General features: G+C 43.7%; 1 protein-coding gene across 5 annotated transcripts in view; it reads left to right on the forward strand.

Moving 5' to 3' along the window:
- Nucleotides 1–10,293: 10,293 nt before the first annotated feature.
- The window catches only part of DENND1B (DENN domain containing 1B), a 166,643-nt gene continuing 157,166 nt past the window's right edge, over nucleotides 10,294–19,770 (forward strand). For 2 of the 5 annotated variants that reach the window (XM_055724380.1, XM_055724385.1), the window contains exons 1-2: nucleotides 10,296–10,620; nucleotides 13,353–13,417. In XM_055724380.1, the coding sequence (XP_055580355.1) occupies nucleotides 10,604–10,620; nucleotides 13,353–13,417 (82 nt within the window). In that variant the 5' untranslated portion in view covers nucleotides 10,296–10,603. Of the gene's footprint in view, nucleotides 10,621–13,352; nucleotides 13,418–19,770 lie in introns of all 5 variants that reach the window. The other 3 variants (XM_055724383.1, XM_055724382.1, XM_055724381.1) reach the window with 3 other exon arrangements.

The raw sequence follows: 19,770 nt of genomic DNA on the forward strand, positions 1-19,770 counted from the left end.
TAGATCTCCTGAGTTTGCTAGTGGCTGATGTATGTCCTGTGAAAAAGAAAAATGACACATTGTTTTGTAAAACTATTCCCTGTGCCCTCCCACTTGCCAAGCATACTATGCATTATTTGAGGGGAAAAAATTGTTGTGCAAAATATTCTGTAATTTAGTAGGAAAAGTGGAACAAATGATTGCAAAATTGATTGTGTCAGTAATGGACATACTTATATTAAGTGTAAACGCTGGTACCAGGAATATTTGTTAAGCTCTCCAGAATATTTTCACTTGGCATGTTTCAGATTTGACTGGTTTGTACTCTATGGAACAGGCCCAGCCCTGATTAACATACATAAATTGAATGTTAATAATCAATACCAGATGAGATGAGCAAACTGTGAAGAGCTGAACGATAACAGCTTTCACAACTCTTTTTGAAATGCACATCAGTAATGCTTCACCATAGAAGCCTGGAAACAAAATACCATGTTTAACAGCTGGCGTCAAAGAAACTTAGGAGATTATAGAGCAGAAGGAACATGCCCTTGAACTATCTGATATAGTGCAATTACATGCTAGTGTGCAAAAGGTCCATGAATGATATTTTTAGTTTGTTTTTCAGGAAATTGTAACAGAAATAAAGAAGTTGATCCTTGGAAATGAGGATTTCAAGACTATTATATTTCAGTATAGTCCATCAGATCTCATGTGTTGCTAATGCCAGTATTCGGATAGAAACATTTAGACATTAACTGCTTCAGGAGGTGGTAGTGATGAGGAGGTAGTGATCCCTACTTCTTCAGGGTCAACATCAAATTCAGGACTTAGAATGATGCTCTCCTGTTTGATATCTCAAGCTCTTGTCTTGGAGGCTGTGTCTCATCATGTCAATCTATGTTGTCCTGTCAACTGCAGCTGCACCATAGCTCTAGCTGTGTTTCCTGCTCACACTACAGTGTGCATGATGAGGTTTCTCTTTCGTATCGCATAACATGTTTGCAGGGATATTTGGGGTCTAAACATGTGTGCACAAAGTTTAATTTTTGTTTCATTCTGTTCTATTTGAGTGCCTCTTTATCACAGATAAAGTTTGGCATTCATAGAGAACTTCAAACACCCTGATTGCTGCTAGAATGGTAACAGGGCTGTGCACAACCAACCCTGGAGGTTTCTGGAGCGTACTGAAGGTATTTTCTTGAAGCAGGTGATCAATGAACTGATTACTGGATGTGTTACTTGCAGACAAGGAAGAACTGGCTGAAAAGGTGATCATCAAGAGCAGCCTTGGCTGCAGTGATCGTGAGACTTGGCAAGTTTCCATGGCAGACAGACTTGGAGGGAAAAGGGGCCCAGGAGAGCAGGTCAACCTTCAAGGACAAACTCCTTAGAGCATAAGAGTAGTCCACTGCAATACGCAGAAAGGAAAGCAAGCACGGCAGAATGCCAGCATGGAGGAAGAGGGTGCTCCTGCCCGAGCTCAGATGCAGAAAGGAAGCACAGGGGAGGAGGGAACAGTGGCGGCTGCCCAGGAGGCGCACAGAGACCCTGCCTGAATGTGCGGAGAAGGAATTGCAAAACATAAAGCTCAGCTGAGATGAAATTAGCAAAGGATGCGAAGGGCAACAAGAAGGGCTTCTGGTGCATATGCCTGGAAACTGTGAGGAGTGTCAGCCTCAGTCCAGTGACACTCAGCAAGTCTTGTGATGAGGCAGGTTCAAGGTCAAGCTAGGAAACCAGTTCGGCGGGCCAGGGCCAGGGCCAGGATCGGGGGTATGAGACCTGGCACACTGACACAGCTGCGGCACAGCTGCGTGGGGCTCAGGCAGGGAGCAAGCACAAGAGCCTCAGCTTGAAAGCAGCTCCCAAGGGATGGAGGGGCAGGCAGGCCCTTGCTCAGGCTGCCTCTAGCTTTCCTCCCAACAAACAGCTCAGATCAGCAAAAAGGCTGACCTTGAACTCCATCGACTAACTCCTGAACCAACTAAAATCCTGGAAGGGGGCGTTTGCTCAAGGCCCCGATGCGATACAGGCTGGGGATCCACTGGCCAGAAAGCAGTGCTGCAGAACAAAACTGGGGGGACCTGGTGAAAAACAAGTTGAATGTGATTCAGCAAGATGCCCTCGCGGCAAAAGAAGGCTGACTGAACTCCAGGCTCTATCAGCAAAAGGACAGCAGCTGCTGAAGGGAGGCCATTAGTCCCTCTGCTCACTCTGCCCAGTGTTGGGCACCCTGTCACAAGGAAGACACTGACGTACTGAAGCAAGTCCAGGAGGGTTAGCGAGGTGGTGTGTGGCTGGAGCTCGTGGTGAAGGAGGAGAGGCTGGGAGAACAGGGCTTGTCCAGCCCTAGGGAGAGGCAGCCTCAGGGGGAAGCCCCTTGTACGCAGCTACTGAGGGGAGGGGGCAGAGAAGGCGGAGACAGGCTTTTCTCCAGGTGCACAGTGGGAGGACAAGAGGCAGTGAAGATGAGAAGGAACATGAGAAATTCCGACTTGCTATAGTAATTGAATTTTTTGCTGTGAGAGTGCTCAAACACTGGAGTGAGCAGGTTGCCCAGGGAGGCTGCAGTACCCTCCTCCCCTGGGGATGCTCAGCACCAGCCTGCTCTGAGCAGGGGCTGGGCAAGGTGGCCTCTGGAGGGCCCTTCCCACCTGCCTGATTGCCTGTGGCATGAGGTGCTTTGGTGCAGCGTCAGAGCGCAAGGTGCTAGGACAGCACAGGGAGGTTTGCACTCAGCAACGCTTCTGATCCCAAGGAACACGTACACGTTGCTCTTCTCCAACACCTCTTAATAACATAGCGGAGTATGGAACAAACCCACTTTCTAATGGAACTATTGAGAAGAGCAACAGATGGGGAATTCTGTGCCAAATATCAGTGTGATTTGATTTCTGTGTTTGCCTGAGACTCTGAGAACAAAATGGCCTGATCCTGTGGCAGACTTAGAGTGACATTTGAGAACAGCCGAGTACCCTACGCCCCCTTTTACACCCGTGAGGAGTGAATTACACCAGTAAGGTGGCTGCACAGGGTAGCTGCTGCCGTCTTTCTGAACCCTCTGAAATGCCGGAGAGTAGTGTGTCCTACCGTCCTGTGCTACAGTGGCTCTGCAGCCGTGGTGGCTGGGGTAGGCAGTGAGACCAGCTGCAGCAATGGAAGCCGCCGGCTGCGTGGTGCTGAGTGGTGCTGAGCGGAGCAGGGCCGTACTCTCCCACGGACAGCCCACTGGCCTTGCTCCTCCTCAGCCGCTGCTGCCTTCCAGTTTCATTCTGGTCAGATATTAAACTCAGTAATTTCTTCAGTAAGCATGCCAGTAATCATGAGCTAATTACTGCAGATTACGCTCACATCTGTTGTGCTTCAAATCTCTCAGTCAGTTTTGTGCCTTCGGTATCTGACCCAGTGGTGAGTCAACATCGGCAAAAAATACAGGAACCCAGAACCATTTATCTGAACTGTTTGTAGTTATTTAGCACTAAGACAACAGGGTCAGTCACCCTGACTCCTCTGAATGAAGAAACCTGCAGATGTGTCCAACGTTTCAGTGATTTACCTGGAATCCAATTGCAGCAACAGAAGTGTAGGAAGTCTTCCTCAAAAAACTTGCTCTATACCTCCATCAGGATTCATACATTGCACAGGGATATAGTTTTTCCTTTATAGAAAAAAATATTAATCCACTTTATATTAGAAGAAATTTGCCTTTTCCTAAGAAGAAAGGTTGGCATTACTGAATTATCTGATGCAACTAATTATGAGCAAAGCACCCACAACAAAACATGAAGGCAAACCTCTGGCCAAGGAGGCTGGCGCTGTGGGCTCCCCGTTATGTCAGCCACAATGTTAGAAGGGGATTAGGGATATTCTGCAGGATATTCTGATAGGGGAAACTGTACGGTGCTTTGTAATCTTTTTATGCAAGTAAATTAAAAACCACACCGTCTCTATTGGCTATTTATAGATTAAATACTGTTTGTAGAGCTGAGAAACTGACTTTTTTATTAACCAGTTTCCATAAAAAACATCTGTTAGTATATACTCTTTCGTAAGAGTATATGCCAGTGCATACAGAGGGCCTTAATCCATGGCAAATAAACAGCTGGAAACTGTTCTTTTAATATTTAGTATCACTTGATCTACTGTTTAGATTTTTTTTTTGGTAGACACAGCAGATGGTTTCCAAAACAGTTTACAGACTTCTAACACATCCTCATTTTAACGAAGTTAAATTCCTAATTTTATGTATGTTTGGCCTTACCGCACAAAGTCCACATTCAGAAGACTACCATAGTATGAAATTTTATGACTGATAACAAAAATCAGTTTCTTGCTGCTTTGAATAGAACTTTTAAAAAAAATAAATTTCAAATATGGAAAAAAAAATCTTGCACCATGGTAATTTTAATGAGTATCAGATTCATCAGGTAGCCTACAACCTGCAGCATTTAAAATATACATTTGAGAAGTGTGAGTATATCCTTGCCTAAACAGAACTGAATTTATTCAGCAAGAAAGTGTTCAATCGGGTATGAAACTTTGACTTGCAAATGACTTGAATGAGTGATTTCCTTCTACTGAATACATGCATATCGAAAGATACTGCCTGACCCTGCTGCTAAAAAATTAATCCTTGAGAAAACTATCTGCTGGGCTGAAAAAAAAAATCTCCACAATAATCACTAACTGTGTGAAAGAATTGGGCATATTCCCTTGGTGTTGCCATCTCAACCTTTCTTGGAGGGATTTTTTTTATGCAAAGAAGAGAACACTTTCTTTCTTCAGTCTTTTGTTTCTTTGAACTTCCTAACAGGGAGGCCAGTTGCAAGGTGTCCGACTTGCATCTAAACTGAAGCTGGGCAAAGACCACCACTTGTTTTCAAACACTCCTATGAATAACTAACATCCTCCAGAAAGCATGTGGTGTTTGCAGGCTGAAGGCTGGATTTGGGCAGCAGAACTGAAAGGTGGCTTATTCTACTGTTGGATTCTGCCAGCTGTCATGTCTGAATAAATTAGAAATCCACCCAAATAATATTCTGAATTGTCTACAAATGGAGGATAGTATACATGGAAATATTACTTATCTTTTATTTCTAAATTTACATCCAAACCACTGGTAAGACATTAGGACTGCATAGGTAAGGCAAATGTCTCGGTAAACCTTAAAAAAGCTTTTAAATACTTACTTAGGTACATAACATCTTCCGTAGATCCTGGTGCAAATCTAGCTAACAAAAGGTATTGTGGATCAGACTGTGAGGATTTGCAAATACTACCAGTAAACCAAGTGCTGAGCTAACACAGCCATATTGTAAACATTTAAACTTTTGAGTGTCTTAACTCTTAAAACTCTGTAGTCTGAATTGATATTCATAGAAGTTCCTCTAGCTTCTTTGTTAAACTTGCAATTAAAGCTGACCTGATTAAGCAGACCTGCTTTCTCAGTCTTGCTGGTACGCCACATTGATTGGAAAGCCTGGGAATCCTCATTCCTATCCAAGCAGTGATGTCTCCCTGGGAGTTCACGGATTAATTAATGAGTGTGCTTACCTGTGTGTTTGGGCAGATTAGCCTTTGCGTATATCATGACTGAAGAGACGAGAACAGCTACTGGCATGCTGCACCCCATGTAGCATAGCATACATAACCTTCACACAGGAGTCCTACCAGCCACATCTACACCTTTTCAGAGTTTCACCTTTGCTCGTGTTTTCCTTAAATCATCATCTGTTCTTAAGCAGGAAAACTTAAGCTTCTTACCTTGTTTTTTTGAATTAATAGCATTGAAAGATGAAAAAAGATGTTTGGATGCATTATGCAAGGAGTCAATGAATATGTACAATATTTGTAGGCATGTATTTACTATATACATTTAGGTAATAAACTTCACAGGCTTCTTGAAAGAGACCTATTTTAAATCAGTGACTATGTTTAAAGAAGCTGAATTATGAAATGACCTGAAGCAGGTACCCAGTGTTTCTTAAAGGTAAAAGTATTTTTTCTTTTCAATATTCTCTTATGATGTTTTTATGGCTAAGAAGTCTAACGGGGAAATTGATGCTTGTGAATTTGCGGGGTTGGAGAACTTTGCATAGGTAGGTTACATTGTTACTTATCTATAATTTGAGACGAGTACGTGTAACGTTCAAACAAATAGATAAAATAACCTCAAATCCCATTAAAAGGAACGGCAAACTCTCAGTGAGGTCGGTATTCCATTCTGCTTTCCAAGCCTGTGAGGTCTGACAGGGTGATCATGTAGTAGGAGATGTACTGATAGCCACTGACTTGACAGTATATAAAAAAACTGTAACTTGTTGGAAAGAATGAGGACTAGAAGTGATCCCAGTACAAACAGACTCAGTGGCAAATGAAGAAGCAATTCTTGGTACAAGGTATAAATTGCTGATCATATGAACATCTTCCAAGATATTTTGCTATAACCATACAATGGGAAATTGCACAGTTTTTGATTTTGCCATTTTTGACAAACCCATTGCTGTTCTCAGGGGAGAATATCTTTTTCAGCAAGCTCTGCTAACAATGTCCTGAAGGAAATCCCTTTACGGGTTTCAGCAGCATTTAAGAGGAAGACTACTTTTATTGGTAGTATGTTTTGCTATTAAATGAAATGTACCTGGCCAAGAAGGACTTCTGTAATACTTAAGATACCTTAATTCACAATATGTGTGCTCCAGCTTATGGAGGTGATGGGAGCTCTCTTCTACCTCAGAACAGGATAGCAAAGGAAAAAAAAAAGCCTTGCTGGAGTTGCTTGGAGCGGGAAATGTAGACCTGTACAGAGTCAGATTCAGTCAGTGATCCCTAACCCCCCTGTTATTTCATAGGGTTGCCTCGGAGGGCAAATTCTGTTCCCTGTGCTCCCTGTGAATCTCTGCACAAAGCATGCAGGCTTGCAGTTTGCGTTGGGAGGACTCAGTTTCCCCCATACGCTTAACAGAGTCCTCCTTGTCTTCAGAGGCTTTGTGCCCTGCCCTTCCCTCTTTCCCTTTCACCTTCTCTCTGCCAAAGGAAAATCAATAAATGGGTGTACGTAATGGTTTCAACTTTAAAAAAGTAATTGGATTCTCAGGGAACTTCTCTCCCTTGCTTCACCATTTGCAAGCAACATTATGTGTGGTCATTTCTTGTCTGTTTCTCATATCCCTTTTGGAGATCCTAACCATGCTTTGCATCACTTTTATAGACCCAAACCCACATGGTTTTGATTTGGCAGAGAATGGCAGACTGCTCCATAGTAGGAATGATGTGTATGCTTGTTTTTGGATCTTGTTTGGTGTTTTTCAACTACATCTCCCATTGTTTCCATATTGAATTTGGTTGTAAACTAAAAAGTATGCTACACATTCTGTTATGTCGATCCTTGAGATGAAGCTGCCCTGATGGCACTTTCATCCTCCTCTTATCTGATTCAGATGAAGTAGAATTTTGGGCATTTTCAATCCAGCCTCTTACTGCAAAGCACTAATCATTTTGGGAGAAAATCGAGACTTGTAGGTCGAATTCAGTTTACATTGAGACCTCTTTTACTGACAGCACGTAAGCGCTGAATAGTGTCTGTAAATATCTGTATCAGTGTTCAGATTCCTTTACAATATTACAGTACTACAAAGATAACTAGTGAGTATTCACCACTGACAAACTATGATTAAGACTAAGAATCTTCATCTTTAAATTACCTGTTTTTCAGTTGCTCGTATTTATGAAGTAAGTGTTTATCACCTCCATATCCTGCAAGCCCTTTTTATATCATTCCCTATGCTTTTTTATAGGATATTTAGGCAGAGTTCAGCCATTTTCATGTTATGCAAAGCATAAAGAAAAGGGCTTTGTGTCTTCTGGGTTACCTGGTAGAACAGTTGACTTTGAAAAGCCCAAATATCATTTACTTCATGTTTCTAATTTGGAAAGGAAAACCAAAGAGTAAAGAAAAGGCAAACTAGACTTTTCAGACTTCAGAATATACTAAAGTATATTAGGTTTTTCTTTCAAATTCTTCGGCCTCAACCCTTTCCCAGTGAAGGGCTGAAAACCAGGCAGCAGCAAGCGGTGGTTTTGAATAGCAGCCCCTTTCCTAAAACACGATCTTCCACTAAAAGGTGCTGTGGTTGCAAAACAGTTTTGAAAACATGAACTAAGTGTCACCTGGGCATAGATGTCTGCTTAAGTTTTCACAGAGTCAGAAATAATAGCTCTGAGAGATGTGAGTCTCATCTCAACAGGGTTTGCTCTCGTATGCGTTCTATTTTATATGTGAACTTTCTCTACTCCTTCTGTTCTTCCAGGCAGGAGAGGTTTAATCCAGTCAATATACTCTACTGACAAGGCACGTATTTACTTTGGGAAAGAAACCCTACCTATTTTTTCTCCAATTATGATAAAATAAATTCCAAGGGACCTGGTGGTCATATCTGCCAAGACAGACACCAAGCCAAGAGACCGACTGGAATCGCCCAGTAGATCAGCCTGATGGGCCGCCAGATTACTCTTCTGTCTGTAAAAGTGGCAAGCATCAGCAGCTTAAGAGAAGAGAGAAACAAACTCACAGTAGGCTTATTAAATATTTAGTATAATCCAAAACAAAGATTTACTGAAATTCTGAAACACAGCATTATTTTTTTCACTTTCTGGTACACTTCAAATGGATTTTTTCCACAAACAAACCACCTCAATATTTGGATGATCATTCAGTCTTGCTAAAATACTGGCCATTTTTTTCAGCAAAGACTTTCAAATTCTGTGTGCTTTACAGTATGTACACGGGGAGAGGTGAAGGGCGGAAGGGAGGCAGAGAGGCAGACATACAAAGACTGTGACTGTCCCCTCCTCCCCACAGGTGCTTTCTCTGTAGCCAGCTTCAGTTGCTGAAGCCCCTTTGGTTCTGCAGCCCCCCTGTGTGCAGGATGCAGCCCGCCTGCCACGGGCACCGCAGCGGAGCAGCTTGGGGCTGCAGCAGGAAGGTCCCTGCCTCGCTCTTGCCATTGCGCAGGTGGAGCAGGGCCAGGCATTTCTCCCCTCTCTCCTGGCCCTTTGGTTCAGATGGATCCTATCAAAGAAGTTAAATTTAACAGCGGGCGAGGTAAAGCTGCCTGCTTCAAGGGCCTCGCATGGTATACAAAAATACACATTTGACGATTTTTTCTAAACCCCCCCTGAGCTATATGAACTGCATTAAGGATATAAACCCCCAAACAATTCCATTTACTTCAGTGGGAGCTGCAAATACTGGCTGTTAAAACAAGCCAAGAATTATTGTAAAATGAAGGCTGGGAAAGTAAGTACTTGAAAACCACGAAAATCCCAGAGCTAAGGTTTCTGCTGCAACATTCAGTCATTTTCGCTGCACATCTATACATTTTATTATTATTTAATATATATTCTGTGAGGTGTGTAGGATGTGTAATGAAGCCAAAACGATATTGCTTTGGAAACGCTAGTATCTGTAATTTCCTGACTTTTGAATATTTGAATTTTCGGCCTCAGTAATGTACTAATGCTGTTTTATGTGTTTCATATATAATTGGCTTGAATTTTTTTCTTCTTTTTAACTGGCGATACGATGATTAGTTTCTGGAGTAAGAGCGAAAAGAACGATGTGTTTTCTTTGGCCCAGTACCGCAGAATCTAGTTTATGCATTTTCTCATTGCGATGATACTATACTGGTGAGGGAAGCTTGGTGTAGGTGGGAACTTGGCTGCTCGGTGCCTCGCTGATGACTGGGACTTGGAAGCCTCTCAAGGATGGTGTTACCTTTTCTTCCTCTCCAGCCTTGCTGGAAACACTCGAGGGTACGAAGCTTTTCATGTGTGTCTATGGGACAGTGTGTTTACTCCAGCGCCATCCCCCCCACCGCCTCTCCAGCAGTTTGGGAGGCCTGTTTAGCACTTGATAAAAATAAAAACTAAGCAGATTACTGCAGGTTAAATTAACATGTACGACCTAGCACAGAAAGCTCCACTTCCCTGCTGCACATAGAGAACGTCCGAAGTACGTTAAGATGCTGACATTAACGCGCTTGCCAGACCCATCTGAGGAGCCTCTTTGGCAGCAGGTGACGGTGTCCGTGAGGGACAAGGCGGCCGCCGCCGGTGCGGCCGTACCAGTGCGCTGCCCGAGACACACGGCCGAGGGGCCTCCGCCCCGACCGGGCCCACCCCGGCGAGGGGCTGCCGCCGCCGCGGCCCGGCCGGGCGCACCCGGCTCCCCGCGCACCTGCCGCGCCGCGCAGGCCCCGCACGCCGCCCCCCGGGGCCCCCGCCGCCGCCCGCTCGGCCCTGGCCCTCCCCCGCCGGGCTCAGGTGACACCGGCCCCGGCGGCTCCCCGGGCCGCCGCGGAGCTTCCTGGTTCCCAGAAGGTGCCGGAGCGACCGCAACAGGAACTGAGAGACGGGGGGAGGAGGCGGTGCCGCCGCTCCGCTGCAGTCGCGGCCCGAGCCGGGGGAGCGGAGCAGCCATGGGCCGGCGCCCACCGCCGCGGCGCTGAGCCGCCCCCGCCGCCCGAGGCAGAGGGGCCGGCGCTGCCCCCTCGCCCTTGCCGGGCGGGGCGCTTGTCCCCGAGGGGCGCTGGAGCAGCCGCCGGGGGCCCGCGATGTGACCATGGACAGCAGGTTCAAGTGAGTGGGGGGGCGGCGACGGGCCGCGGCGGGGCCGGCGCGGGCGGGGCGGGGGCCGCGGCGGGGCTGTCAGGCGGGCCGGGCCGAGCCCAGCCCAGCTCGGCGGCGGGCGGGCAGCGAGTAGGCCCCGCAGCAGCCCCGGCCTGCCGGGCCCGCCAGGCGGCGGCGAGGGAGGGGAGGAGGGAGGGGAGGCGGGGGAGCCCACCCGGCGGGAGCGTGCGAGGGAGCCCACCCGGCGGGAGCGTGCGAGGGGCCGGGCGCGCCGCGGCCGCTGAGTGACTGACAGGCAGCGCGGCGGGCGGCGGGCCGGGAGCGGGCGCTGCGCGCCGGGCCGGGGCGCGGGGGGAGAGGGGCGCGCACAGCGGCGGCGGCGCCCCCCGCCCGGCCCGCAGCGGGGAGGAGGTGGCCGCGGGGCCGGCCGCCCCCCGCCTCTCGCCGCCGCAGCGCCGGCCCTGCAGCGCCCGCCCGCAGCTGCAGCAGGAGGGCGGCCCTGCGGCCCGCCGGCCTCGCCGGGCCGGGGCAGCGCGGCCGGGGAGCGGGGCCGGCCCGGGCGGGCCGTGCCGGTGAACGGGGCTCGTGCGGCGGTGGCCTGTCGCTCCCCGGGCGCCCCCGGCCTGGCGCCCCGGCCCGGCCGCCAGCGCCCCGCCAGGCCCGGGCCGCGCCGCCCCCGCAGGGACCCTGCGGCAGCCGCGGGGGCTGAGGCTGGTGGCATTAACCGCTCCGGTAGTTACAGACCTTCCTTTTGCCGTTATGGCGTGGCAGGTGCCAAAGAGAATTTTAGGTGTTGGGAAGCACGGACCCACCCGGAGCGGCCGCCTGGTCCTGCTGAGCTGGGAAGCTGCCGAGATGTCAAACAGCGGTGGCAGGAATTGACAAAAACCCCCGTGTAAATACCGGGTGAAGAGGCAGGCTGCCACCGGGTAGCTGTAAAGGAAACGGGAGACAGTCTGACAATTCTCAGACTAGTTTTACACATTTTTGACACTTCTAAGCGCAGTGGGATGTGAAGAGTAAACTTAGAAGCATTTTTCTGCAAAAGCAGATTTAGAGTGGTATGGTGAAAGACGGAAGGCAGTGGTATTTCAAAGAGCTCATTTCATGAGAGTAACTCGGCCAAGAGTTGAGCTAGAAGCACTTATTCGATGTTTGTGATGCTTGAAGCGATTCACGCTAAAACCCCAGCACTGCGTGGCCTGGTTGGGAAGCAGAGGAAGGGCCGAAGCAAAGGTGGCCTGAGAGCATAAACTTAGAGTCTGAGCTGGACTGGTGCCGTGGGGAGATGTCGCTTCTTTTAAAGGAAGGATTTTTGTCAGTGGCTCATCTAGAGGTGGCTCGGTGGAGCCAAGCGTTATCAGTTTCATTCTGAACCCGCTCACCAGCCAGAGGAAGAATGGACGGACTTTAATATCAGAGTAAATCTCTAATATCCTGGATTTAGGCTGTTGCAACTCAGAGCGAATTTGATCTCCTACACACAGGATCAATAGATACAGGATTTTCCCAACTAAATGCTTTAAAATAAGATGCAAGGAAAGATTGTGATACGGGTGGGCTGTGTCTTCATAACCTGTATTAGACTATAATTGTATATCTCAGTTGATGATGTGCTGAGGTCAGTGAAAGCATGTACTGAATCAATTAATTCATGACAGCTGAAATTTTCCCCAGCTCAGCCTTTGGATTTCATTCAAAACTTTCTTTAAAGAATCAACCGTGTGTTAATTTGCTTACATGCTTTATTTTAAAGCATTCTAGAAACCTGGAACCAAGTGTTGGATTTTTTTATTTGCCTAAAACTCCAGCTGACTTCAGTGGGAGTGTTACCTAAGAAGGGATTTCAAGTGTGAGCCTTTGATGTGGTTGAACAGATAATTGATATAGGTGTGGTTATGCCACTTGTTTTTAATATAAATAGCAGTGAGCTTGGTAGGCAGAGAGAGGTGGGTGGTATTGTAATGGCATTCAGGGCTGTTTTAATAAATATTTAGTTTGGGATTAGGTTGTGTGTTAATTGCTGTTAGCTTATGCAGTTCACTGTTAGGAGGTGTGTAGTTACTGGGCAGGTGGAAGAGGCATTGGCCCTCACCAGAGCTGACCGTGATGGCTGCTGCAGATACGGAGGCTCCATCTTCCTGGCTGGCTGGGGATTGCGTCTGTCCTTAGTTAATTGCATTAATGTTTTCTCACTCACTGAATCATGCCCGAGATTCAGCCTTCAAAGTCAAAGATGACGATCAATATCTTGTGAACGAGGAAGCTAAGTGATTCTCAGCCTTATGGTGATAATCCTATGCATTTAAAGGGTAGTGGCTAGATTTGTGGAATTAAAATGGATGTCTAATGATGGGCTATTTCTGTTAAGTAGAAATAAAATGTAGCTTTAGAAAAGGCTACCCATGACTCCATTAATATGTTTCAGATTGGTTGATAAGCATTTTAGTAGTGCTTTTTTTCCAGCTGTTAGGCGTGATTTGATGGTGTGACTTAAAAGCTATTTGATGCATAGGGCAGTGACAGTGTTTAGCTTGTTTATCTTCCTTATTCTTTCTTTAAGGCTGTACAGGGAAATGTGACTTTTTGGTTCTTCTTTAGAACTAATCTGGTTTCTAATGTTAATTTAATAAAACTTTAATTTATTTTAATTTTATTCTGTACAAATAGAATGGAAAAGAGAGAACATGGTAGAAACAAACATATATATTTGATTAATCAATTGTGTTTGCTTCTTCTAGGGAAAATCCAGAACGTACCTTTGATTTGGTACTGAAAGTAAAATGCCAAGCATCTGAAAACAAAGGTAATATTCTGTGCCTATTGGTATTTATTTGTAGAAATGAGAAGTGGAAAGAAAAATAGTTGGCATCCTGATCTAATGTCGTCTTATGCTTTTAATTGCTGTTGGATTGGGATTGTATTAAAAGCCACTATGGTTATTTTATTGCCTTTTAAAATCTATTGTGTTAATTCATAGTTGTCAGGGTTTTTTTTTGTTAGTTTTTCATTTGGCTATTGTAAAAATATTTTTGTTCTGAGAGAGTTACTTGCAAAGCTTGGACTTGAAATGCATCTTCTACAATTCTTAAGTCTTAGAATGTTGATTTTGTGTAAGATTTCATTTTAGGAGAACAATTGACTTCTGTTTCTACCAGTGGAATGTTAATTTTGATGAGCGTGATAGGGAGAAAGTAAGTTTCTGAACAACAGGAAGAGACCTTCTTTCTAGCTCATGTTTGGCAGCTGCTTTGGTTTGATACATGATATAAACAGCAATGAGTGCTGTCTTGAGCTTGTACTAGCCATCAGTTTCATGTCTCTGTAAAAACATGGTAAAAGACATGTGGTAGCACAAGAGTTATTCGAGAGAGGCTTTTTTCCTCTTGGTAAAAAGAGGATGAGGTTTCCAGTGCTGAAATTAAAATGCCCCCCTAGAAAGTCCATTGGGGAAACTCAGTTCATGTTCTTATCTGAGGTTGTTGGCCGCCTAAAAACACAGGGAGAGAAGTCGTCTTGTTGGGGTTGCGTTGTAGTCATGTCTGTGACAGCTGTGTCTTAATCACGACTGTAAAACCATTAAACTACATCTTAAAATTGAGTACATTTCTTATCCTGCTGTGCTAATAGGTGCTGTTTCCAGAGTTTACTACTCTGACAAGTTAGAAGCCTATAGAAGTTTATAGCCCCAAAGTATTCCTTTTTTTTAATTTTGGCTAACATTTCTGTTAGTGATGTCAGGGGTATGTGCCTAATATGTTTACCAAAACATTTTTTTTGAAACTAAACAATTGTATTTCTTTAGGTCTTCTCCTGACAATCCCAACAGACTTTTCTGTGCCTGTTGTATTATATATTATCCATTATTGATATCTCAGGTTCATCAGATTTTTATTTTTTTTCCTTTTCTCCTCCTCTTCATAAGGTCGCTATTTAGTTGTGGAATGACATCTTGGTCCTGGTTCAGTCTGGGTATTTTCACTTTTTTTGTGACCAGCCAGCATCCTTCAGTTCATTGCCTGCTTTTTTGATTTGTTGCTGGTACGGTGATGGTTGGGGGTAATCGATCAGATGAGCTTTCGTATCTCTGATCATTGTGATTTGCATCATGGCACATTTTACTCTGTTCTCTTGTTTGTAGTTTTTACCATAGTAATTTCATAGATGATGTCTGTGAACCCCACTTAGCTACTTGACTCCTGATCTGTTCCTCCTTGCATTGTGCATTTAGTCTCTGCCTCCACCTGACAGCCCTTCCTGGGGGCCTGTTCACATCCCAGCCCAGGCCAAGCTTCAGCCTGCAGACTTTATTCCCTTTCTTCTTTACCTCCCAAGAGCTAGGCTGTTGATAATCCTTTTAGGTCTTCATCTTGAAATCCTGAAAAGTGTGAGTTTTTTTCTTCTGTGATCAGAACATGGATCTATATCCTTTAAATTCCTTTTATGTCCCTTTTGACTTGTGATTTTGCATCTTTCTGCCTCTGCTGCTGTAAGAAATTGCTTCTCTGTACCTGCAGCTCTGTGCATGATTGCCTGCACTTTGGTGCTGGTCATAGGCACTTCCCCTGCCCCGCTCACCGGGCGTTTCATGTTGTTCATCTGTTGTTCTCTGTGGAGAGTGGTGTCTTCAAGAAATCTCTGTATCTACTTGAACTGTGACTTGAGTTAATGTAGAGACAGTATGTGTGACTGTTGTGGGTGCACCCTCTTCCATTCCACTTCTTGCTATCGGTACCCCTCATGGGCTCAGTTGCTGTTTGTCCATGGGGCAGCCAAAGGCAGAAAGGAGTTCTGATACTGGTAGCGATGGAGTCTGCAGTGTGTGGCCAGTGAGGGATTTAGGGGTGTTTCAGCTGGCCTGGAGGTTGTATTGATTCTTGCATGAGTCCGTAGATCAGCACAAAAGTACAGTACCCTTTTAATAATCAGATTGTGCTGGCTGAATGTTCCAGTTACCATCCTGCTGTACTTGGTGACCCATCTGGGATTCATTTTAATTTCTTTCATATTATGTCTAATTCAGATAACAAACTCACTCCAGTGAGGGCTTGACATCATATTTACATATGGTATTATGAGCACAGTGATGTATCAAATTAATATATCTGAATGTTAAAGTTATTTAAAGGAAGTTCACAAGGGACAAAAGTGTATTGTCTTCACCGCCACTTTAGAAGTGGAGCACAAGGCTTGTCATGCGAAACAGGGAGCTTTAAAGGTTGGTTTATTATAAAGCCTAACAAATTTGACAGTTACCCTGTATTGTAGGTCTTGCCTTTAAATAGATTTTCATGCTAGGATAATCTTTTGAATATATCATACTTGAAAACGTGATCCATTCACCTGTTTCTTTGCTCATGCCTCTTTCTTTCTTATGAAAGAGATTTGTGTTTAAATGGGGGCTTTCTCCCTCGCATCCCATCTGCTCCTTGTACTTGATCCTGAAGCTATGTCAGGGCTGAATTTGTGACATCACTGTCACAGTGTTGCCGTGGAAATATCACAGCCACAAAATTATGATCTCTCTGTGTGAGTGAGCAGCAGGAGAAGCCGACTTTGGGGAGAGGAAGAGCTTAATGTCACCCATGTATCTTTAAGCTTTTTCTTTTCAAGCTTTGCTGTAGTGAGCATTCTCCTGCATTTTAATTTCCCTGTGCCAGTGTGTAACTATTCTAATAAATAAAAATTGAGGTAGCCCTACTGCACGTGTAGCTATTAATAAGATGATGTTTTTACGAGGATGCTATATACCTGGAATAACGTGACATGATGAAAAATTTTGCTGTTAAAATTATGCTTTTGGAAAAATGTTTTTAGATAACTGCTGAATTACAGCATAGCTCTCAAGGAATGTTAATATTTTGGATCAGACAATGTCCTAGGGCTCTTCCAGCTGTAAAGGATCATACATACATGCAATGCAGCAAGGTTTATATGTATTATGAAATTTCTTCTGAAGTCATTCCACTAATTATTTGCAACGTTGTTTTCTATTCAACATTAACACCTACAAAGTTTCACGTAGGTTATTATGAATTTATCACTTCATGTGTGGTAGTAACTCCTGAATTGGTTACAGGCTTAGCTGTGCTAGCAAGTCTTTAGTTAGAGCTGGATCAAAATTTTGTTTTCCCATTGGATACCTGTTTTTTGTGATTTTAAGAGTAGCTTGCATACTTGAATATTTATTTCTCAATATGGTGTTCTTGATGGAGTAGACAATCCTTTTGGGCTGCTCTTTCTCTCTTAAACTGCAGGTGTCCACAATAATGTTGCTAGAATAGTGATCTGCCAAACTTTTTCTCATTTTCAGGGCAGGAGAGAAAAAAAGGGTACTTTTTACATAAATAGTCTTATAAGTGAGCACTCTATTTTTTACTGTTGCTGACAAGCTTTTTTTATTCGTCACTCGGGTTCTGTTACACCACCCCCTCCCCCTTCTGTTTATTAGAGGGGGTTAATGCCTACTCTTAGAACAAAACAGGCTATGATTCCCTCAACTATTTAGAATATATTGCTTACTATATTTTCAGAGTAAATGATGCTTTTGATACCATATTCTACCTAAGACTACCTTGAAAGCTGCATTTCAGCTGTACTTACTTGGACAGTTGAGGCATGTATTCCAAAGAGGAGAAAACCTTTAGGACCCAATTCAGATCGTAGCCCAAGTCACAACTTCCAGCCCTTTGCAGCACAGTCAAGATGGTAAGCATCAATTAACATGATATGTTGAAACATAGTAATTCAGCGTGACAGACTTTTTATTGGGAAAATTCATAACTTGATTCTCACAAAACATTGGGATTAATTAAATTCTGTTCACTGGAGTTTTCTGAGTGACTGGGAGATGAGTGCTTAGCTATTCTAGCAGACCAGTATTTGTTGTGAATTTGGCCTGCAGTATCAGTAGCACCTTATAGCAAAAGGTTTTACATTGTCTCCCAGGCAGTTGCAGATTTTCATAATTCTTTCCTGTGTTACTCCTTAATGAACAAGCAAACAAATGAAATGTCAAAATAGGCACACATCTTGACATCATCAGTTGACCTTCTGCGTAAAATTTTCACTTACAGACCCAGAGGGCAACTTGATAACAGATACTATCAACACCATTGTGTTATTTCAAGGGCAAGTATTGCTCTTCAGCTTTAGGGTAAAAAGATGCAAGTTTTTTGCCCTTTGGACTGAGTCACCCTTTGGAGGTATCAGGAGTAATGCAGTGTTGCAGTTGTCCTGAGTCCATAGTTTTATATGAAGCTGTTGGTTCCAGATTGTACAACAGCTGCACTTGGGGTGACTTTACTGTTCTCCTGGCAACTTGTCTCCTGAAAGTTATACTGACCTGGCACTGTAAGATCTGCCTGAGCCTAGAAATTGGTTAACCAAAGCAATCTGCAGCTTTTCCCCTCCCCCCACCCCCCTTTTTCTTTTTTCTGTCTAGGTCCTTCCATCATGAAAGTAAATGGAATTTCTGGAAAGTTGATGTTTCTGAACTGTTCCAGAGAACATGTCGAAAATATTAGTGCCAGTGTAATCTTCATGAAGAGTGCATATTTATTTATGCATACAAAACATATACAGTTTGTGCATATACACATATTTGTCTGAACTTTTGATTTTGGTTAAATGTGCAAAGATATAGAATCAGTTAAATTACCAACTTTAAACTGTACATCCTATATTGATTTTATTAAAATTGGATTGCAGAGTCCAGACACAAAAGGCAATGCAAATATAGCAGCTAGCAGTAGAAAGGCAATGTGCAACAACTTCTGCGAAGATGAGGTCTTCAGCGTTTCTGTCCACAGTTTCCCAAGAAGAAGATGACTCAGATTGGTTTCTGTTTGTGTGGTGAAGAGTGCTGTTTGCTACACCTCACTTTTTTTTTTTTTTTTTTAAAGTTATTCCACATATGAAAAGCAACAAAAAGGCTCCATGGAGTGTGCAGGTAGATCCAGGAAATGCAACCACTGAATGTCATAGTTTGGGTCTAGGAATGCTTTGGTCCTGACAGTTCAAGTTTTACTTGAAAACCCCTTTGAAATAGCAGTTAATTTTCTGTTCAAGCAAAGAGTAATTGCTTGAGCAAGGCTTGGAATTTGATTGCTTTGTCTCTGTTGCCTCTTTAAATGCTGGGAAGTCTAGAGCTCTAGATCTAGATACGTGCTTTTCAGAGAAGGTGTTTAATAGGTTGTGTTGAATTGTGTGAATATCTTCTGTAGTTTATCTTCCCTATGCCAGAAGGATAATAAACCTTAGTGATGCATTATCTCTAAATTATTTTTCTTTCAAGGGTCTTCTTTGTATTAAATTTTCAAGGAAAAGCCATGAAAACCATTTTAGTTGTGTGTTGGTAGAGTTAAGAGCTATATGAATTAAATTCAGGTATTAGTCCAGAAATGCAAAATTCTTTGTATGCAGTTTGATTGTGGTCTGTAAGGTACTAATAAGATACAGCTATAAGTTACCTTATATATATAAGGTACTAATAAAATACAGGTGTAAGATACTAAGTTCCAGGAAGGTCCCAATTCTGAAGAAGTTTAATGCAGTTGGTAGTTGTGTCCATGGGTAACCTGTCTAGCTTTGGTAAAGTTTTGATTAAACATCTTCCAAAGCTGCTTTCAGAATTGTGGCCGGAGCAAGCACTATTTTTTCTTCTCTCTCTCTCTCTCTCTCTTTTTTTTTTAGATTTACTGTAGAGAGCTGTTTATTAACCACAGATTCTGAGCCTGTGGGTGTAACGTGCTGATCAGATAACTTTTCCTCTGCTGTACATTTTTTTGCAGAGCATCACTTGAACATGATTAAAAAGATAATTCTATCGTTGTAATACATGAAGTCTGCAGGATTTTTTTTTTAAAGAGTAATTAAAACTTTTGATATAACCTTTATGTACTGCCAACCTTTTTCACTGTTGGTTTTAATTGGAAGGATACTAAGTAAGTACTGGCCTACAGAAAATTAGGTTTCTCTGACTTTTGAAAGTACACTGTGTTCTTCAGATGAGTATGGAGAGCAACTATATATTGCTATGAACTAGATGAACTTTCTTGTAAGTCTCATATTTATTGGCAGATTTGTAGTCTCAAATATTGTGTTACCATATTAGAATTTATTTTACACCAATAAAAAGTTAAAGATGCTTTTTCAGTT

This window comes from Falco cherrug, chromosome 12 (genome assembly GCF_023634085.1).
Source record: "Falco cherrug isolate bFalChe1 chromosome 12, bFalChe1.pri, whole genome shotgun sequence".
In the NCBI taxonomy this organism is placed as follows: domain Eukaryota; kingdom Metazoa; phylum Chordata; class Aves; order Falconiformes; family Falconidae; genus Falco; species Falco cherrug.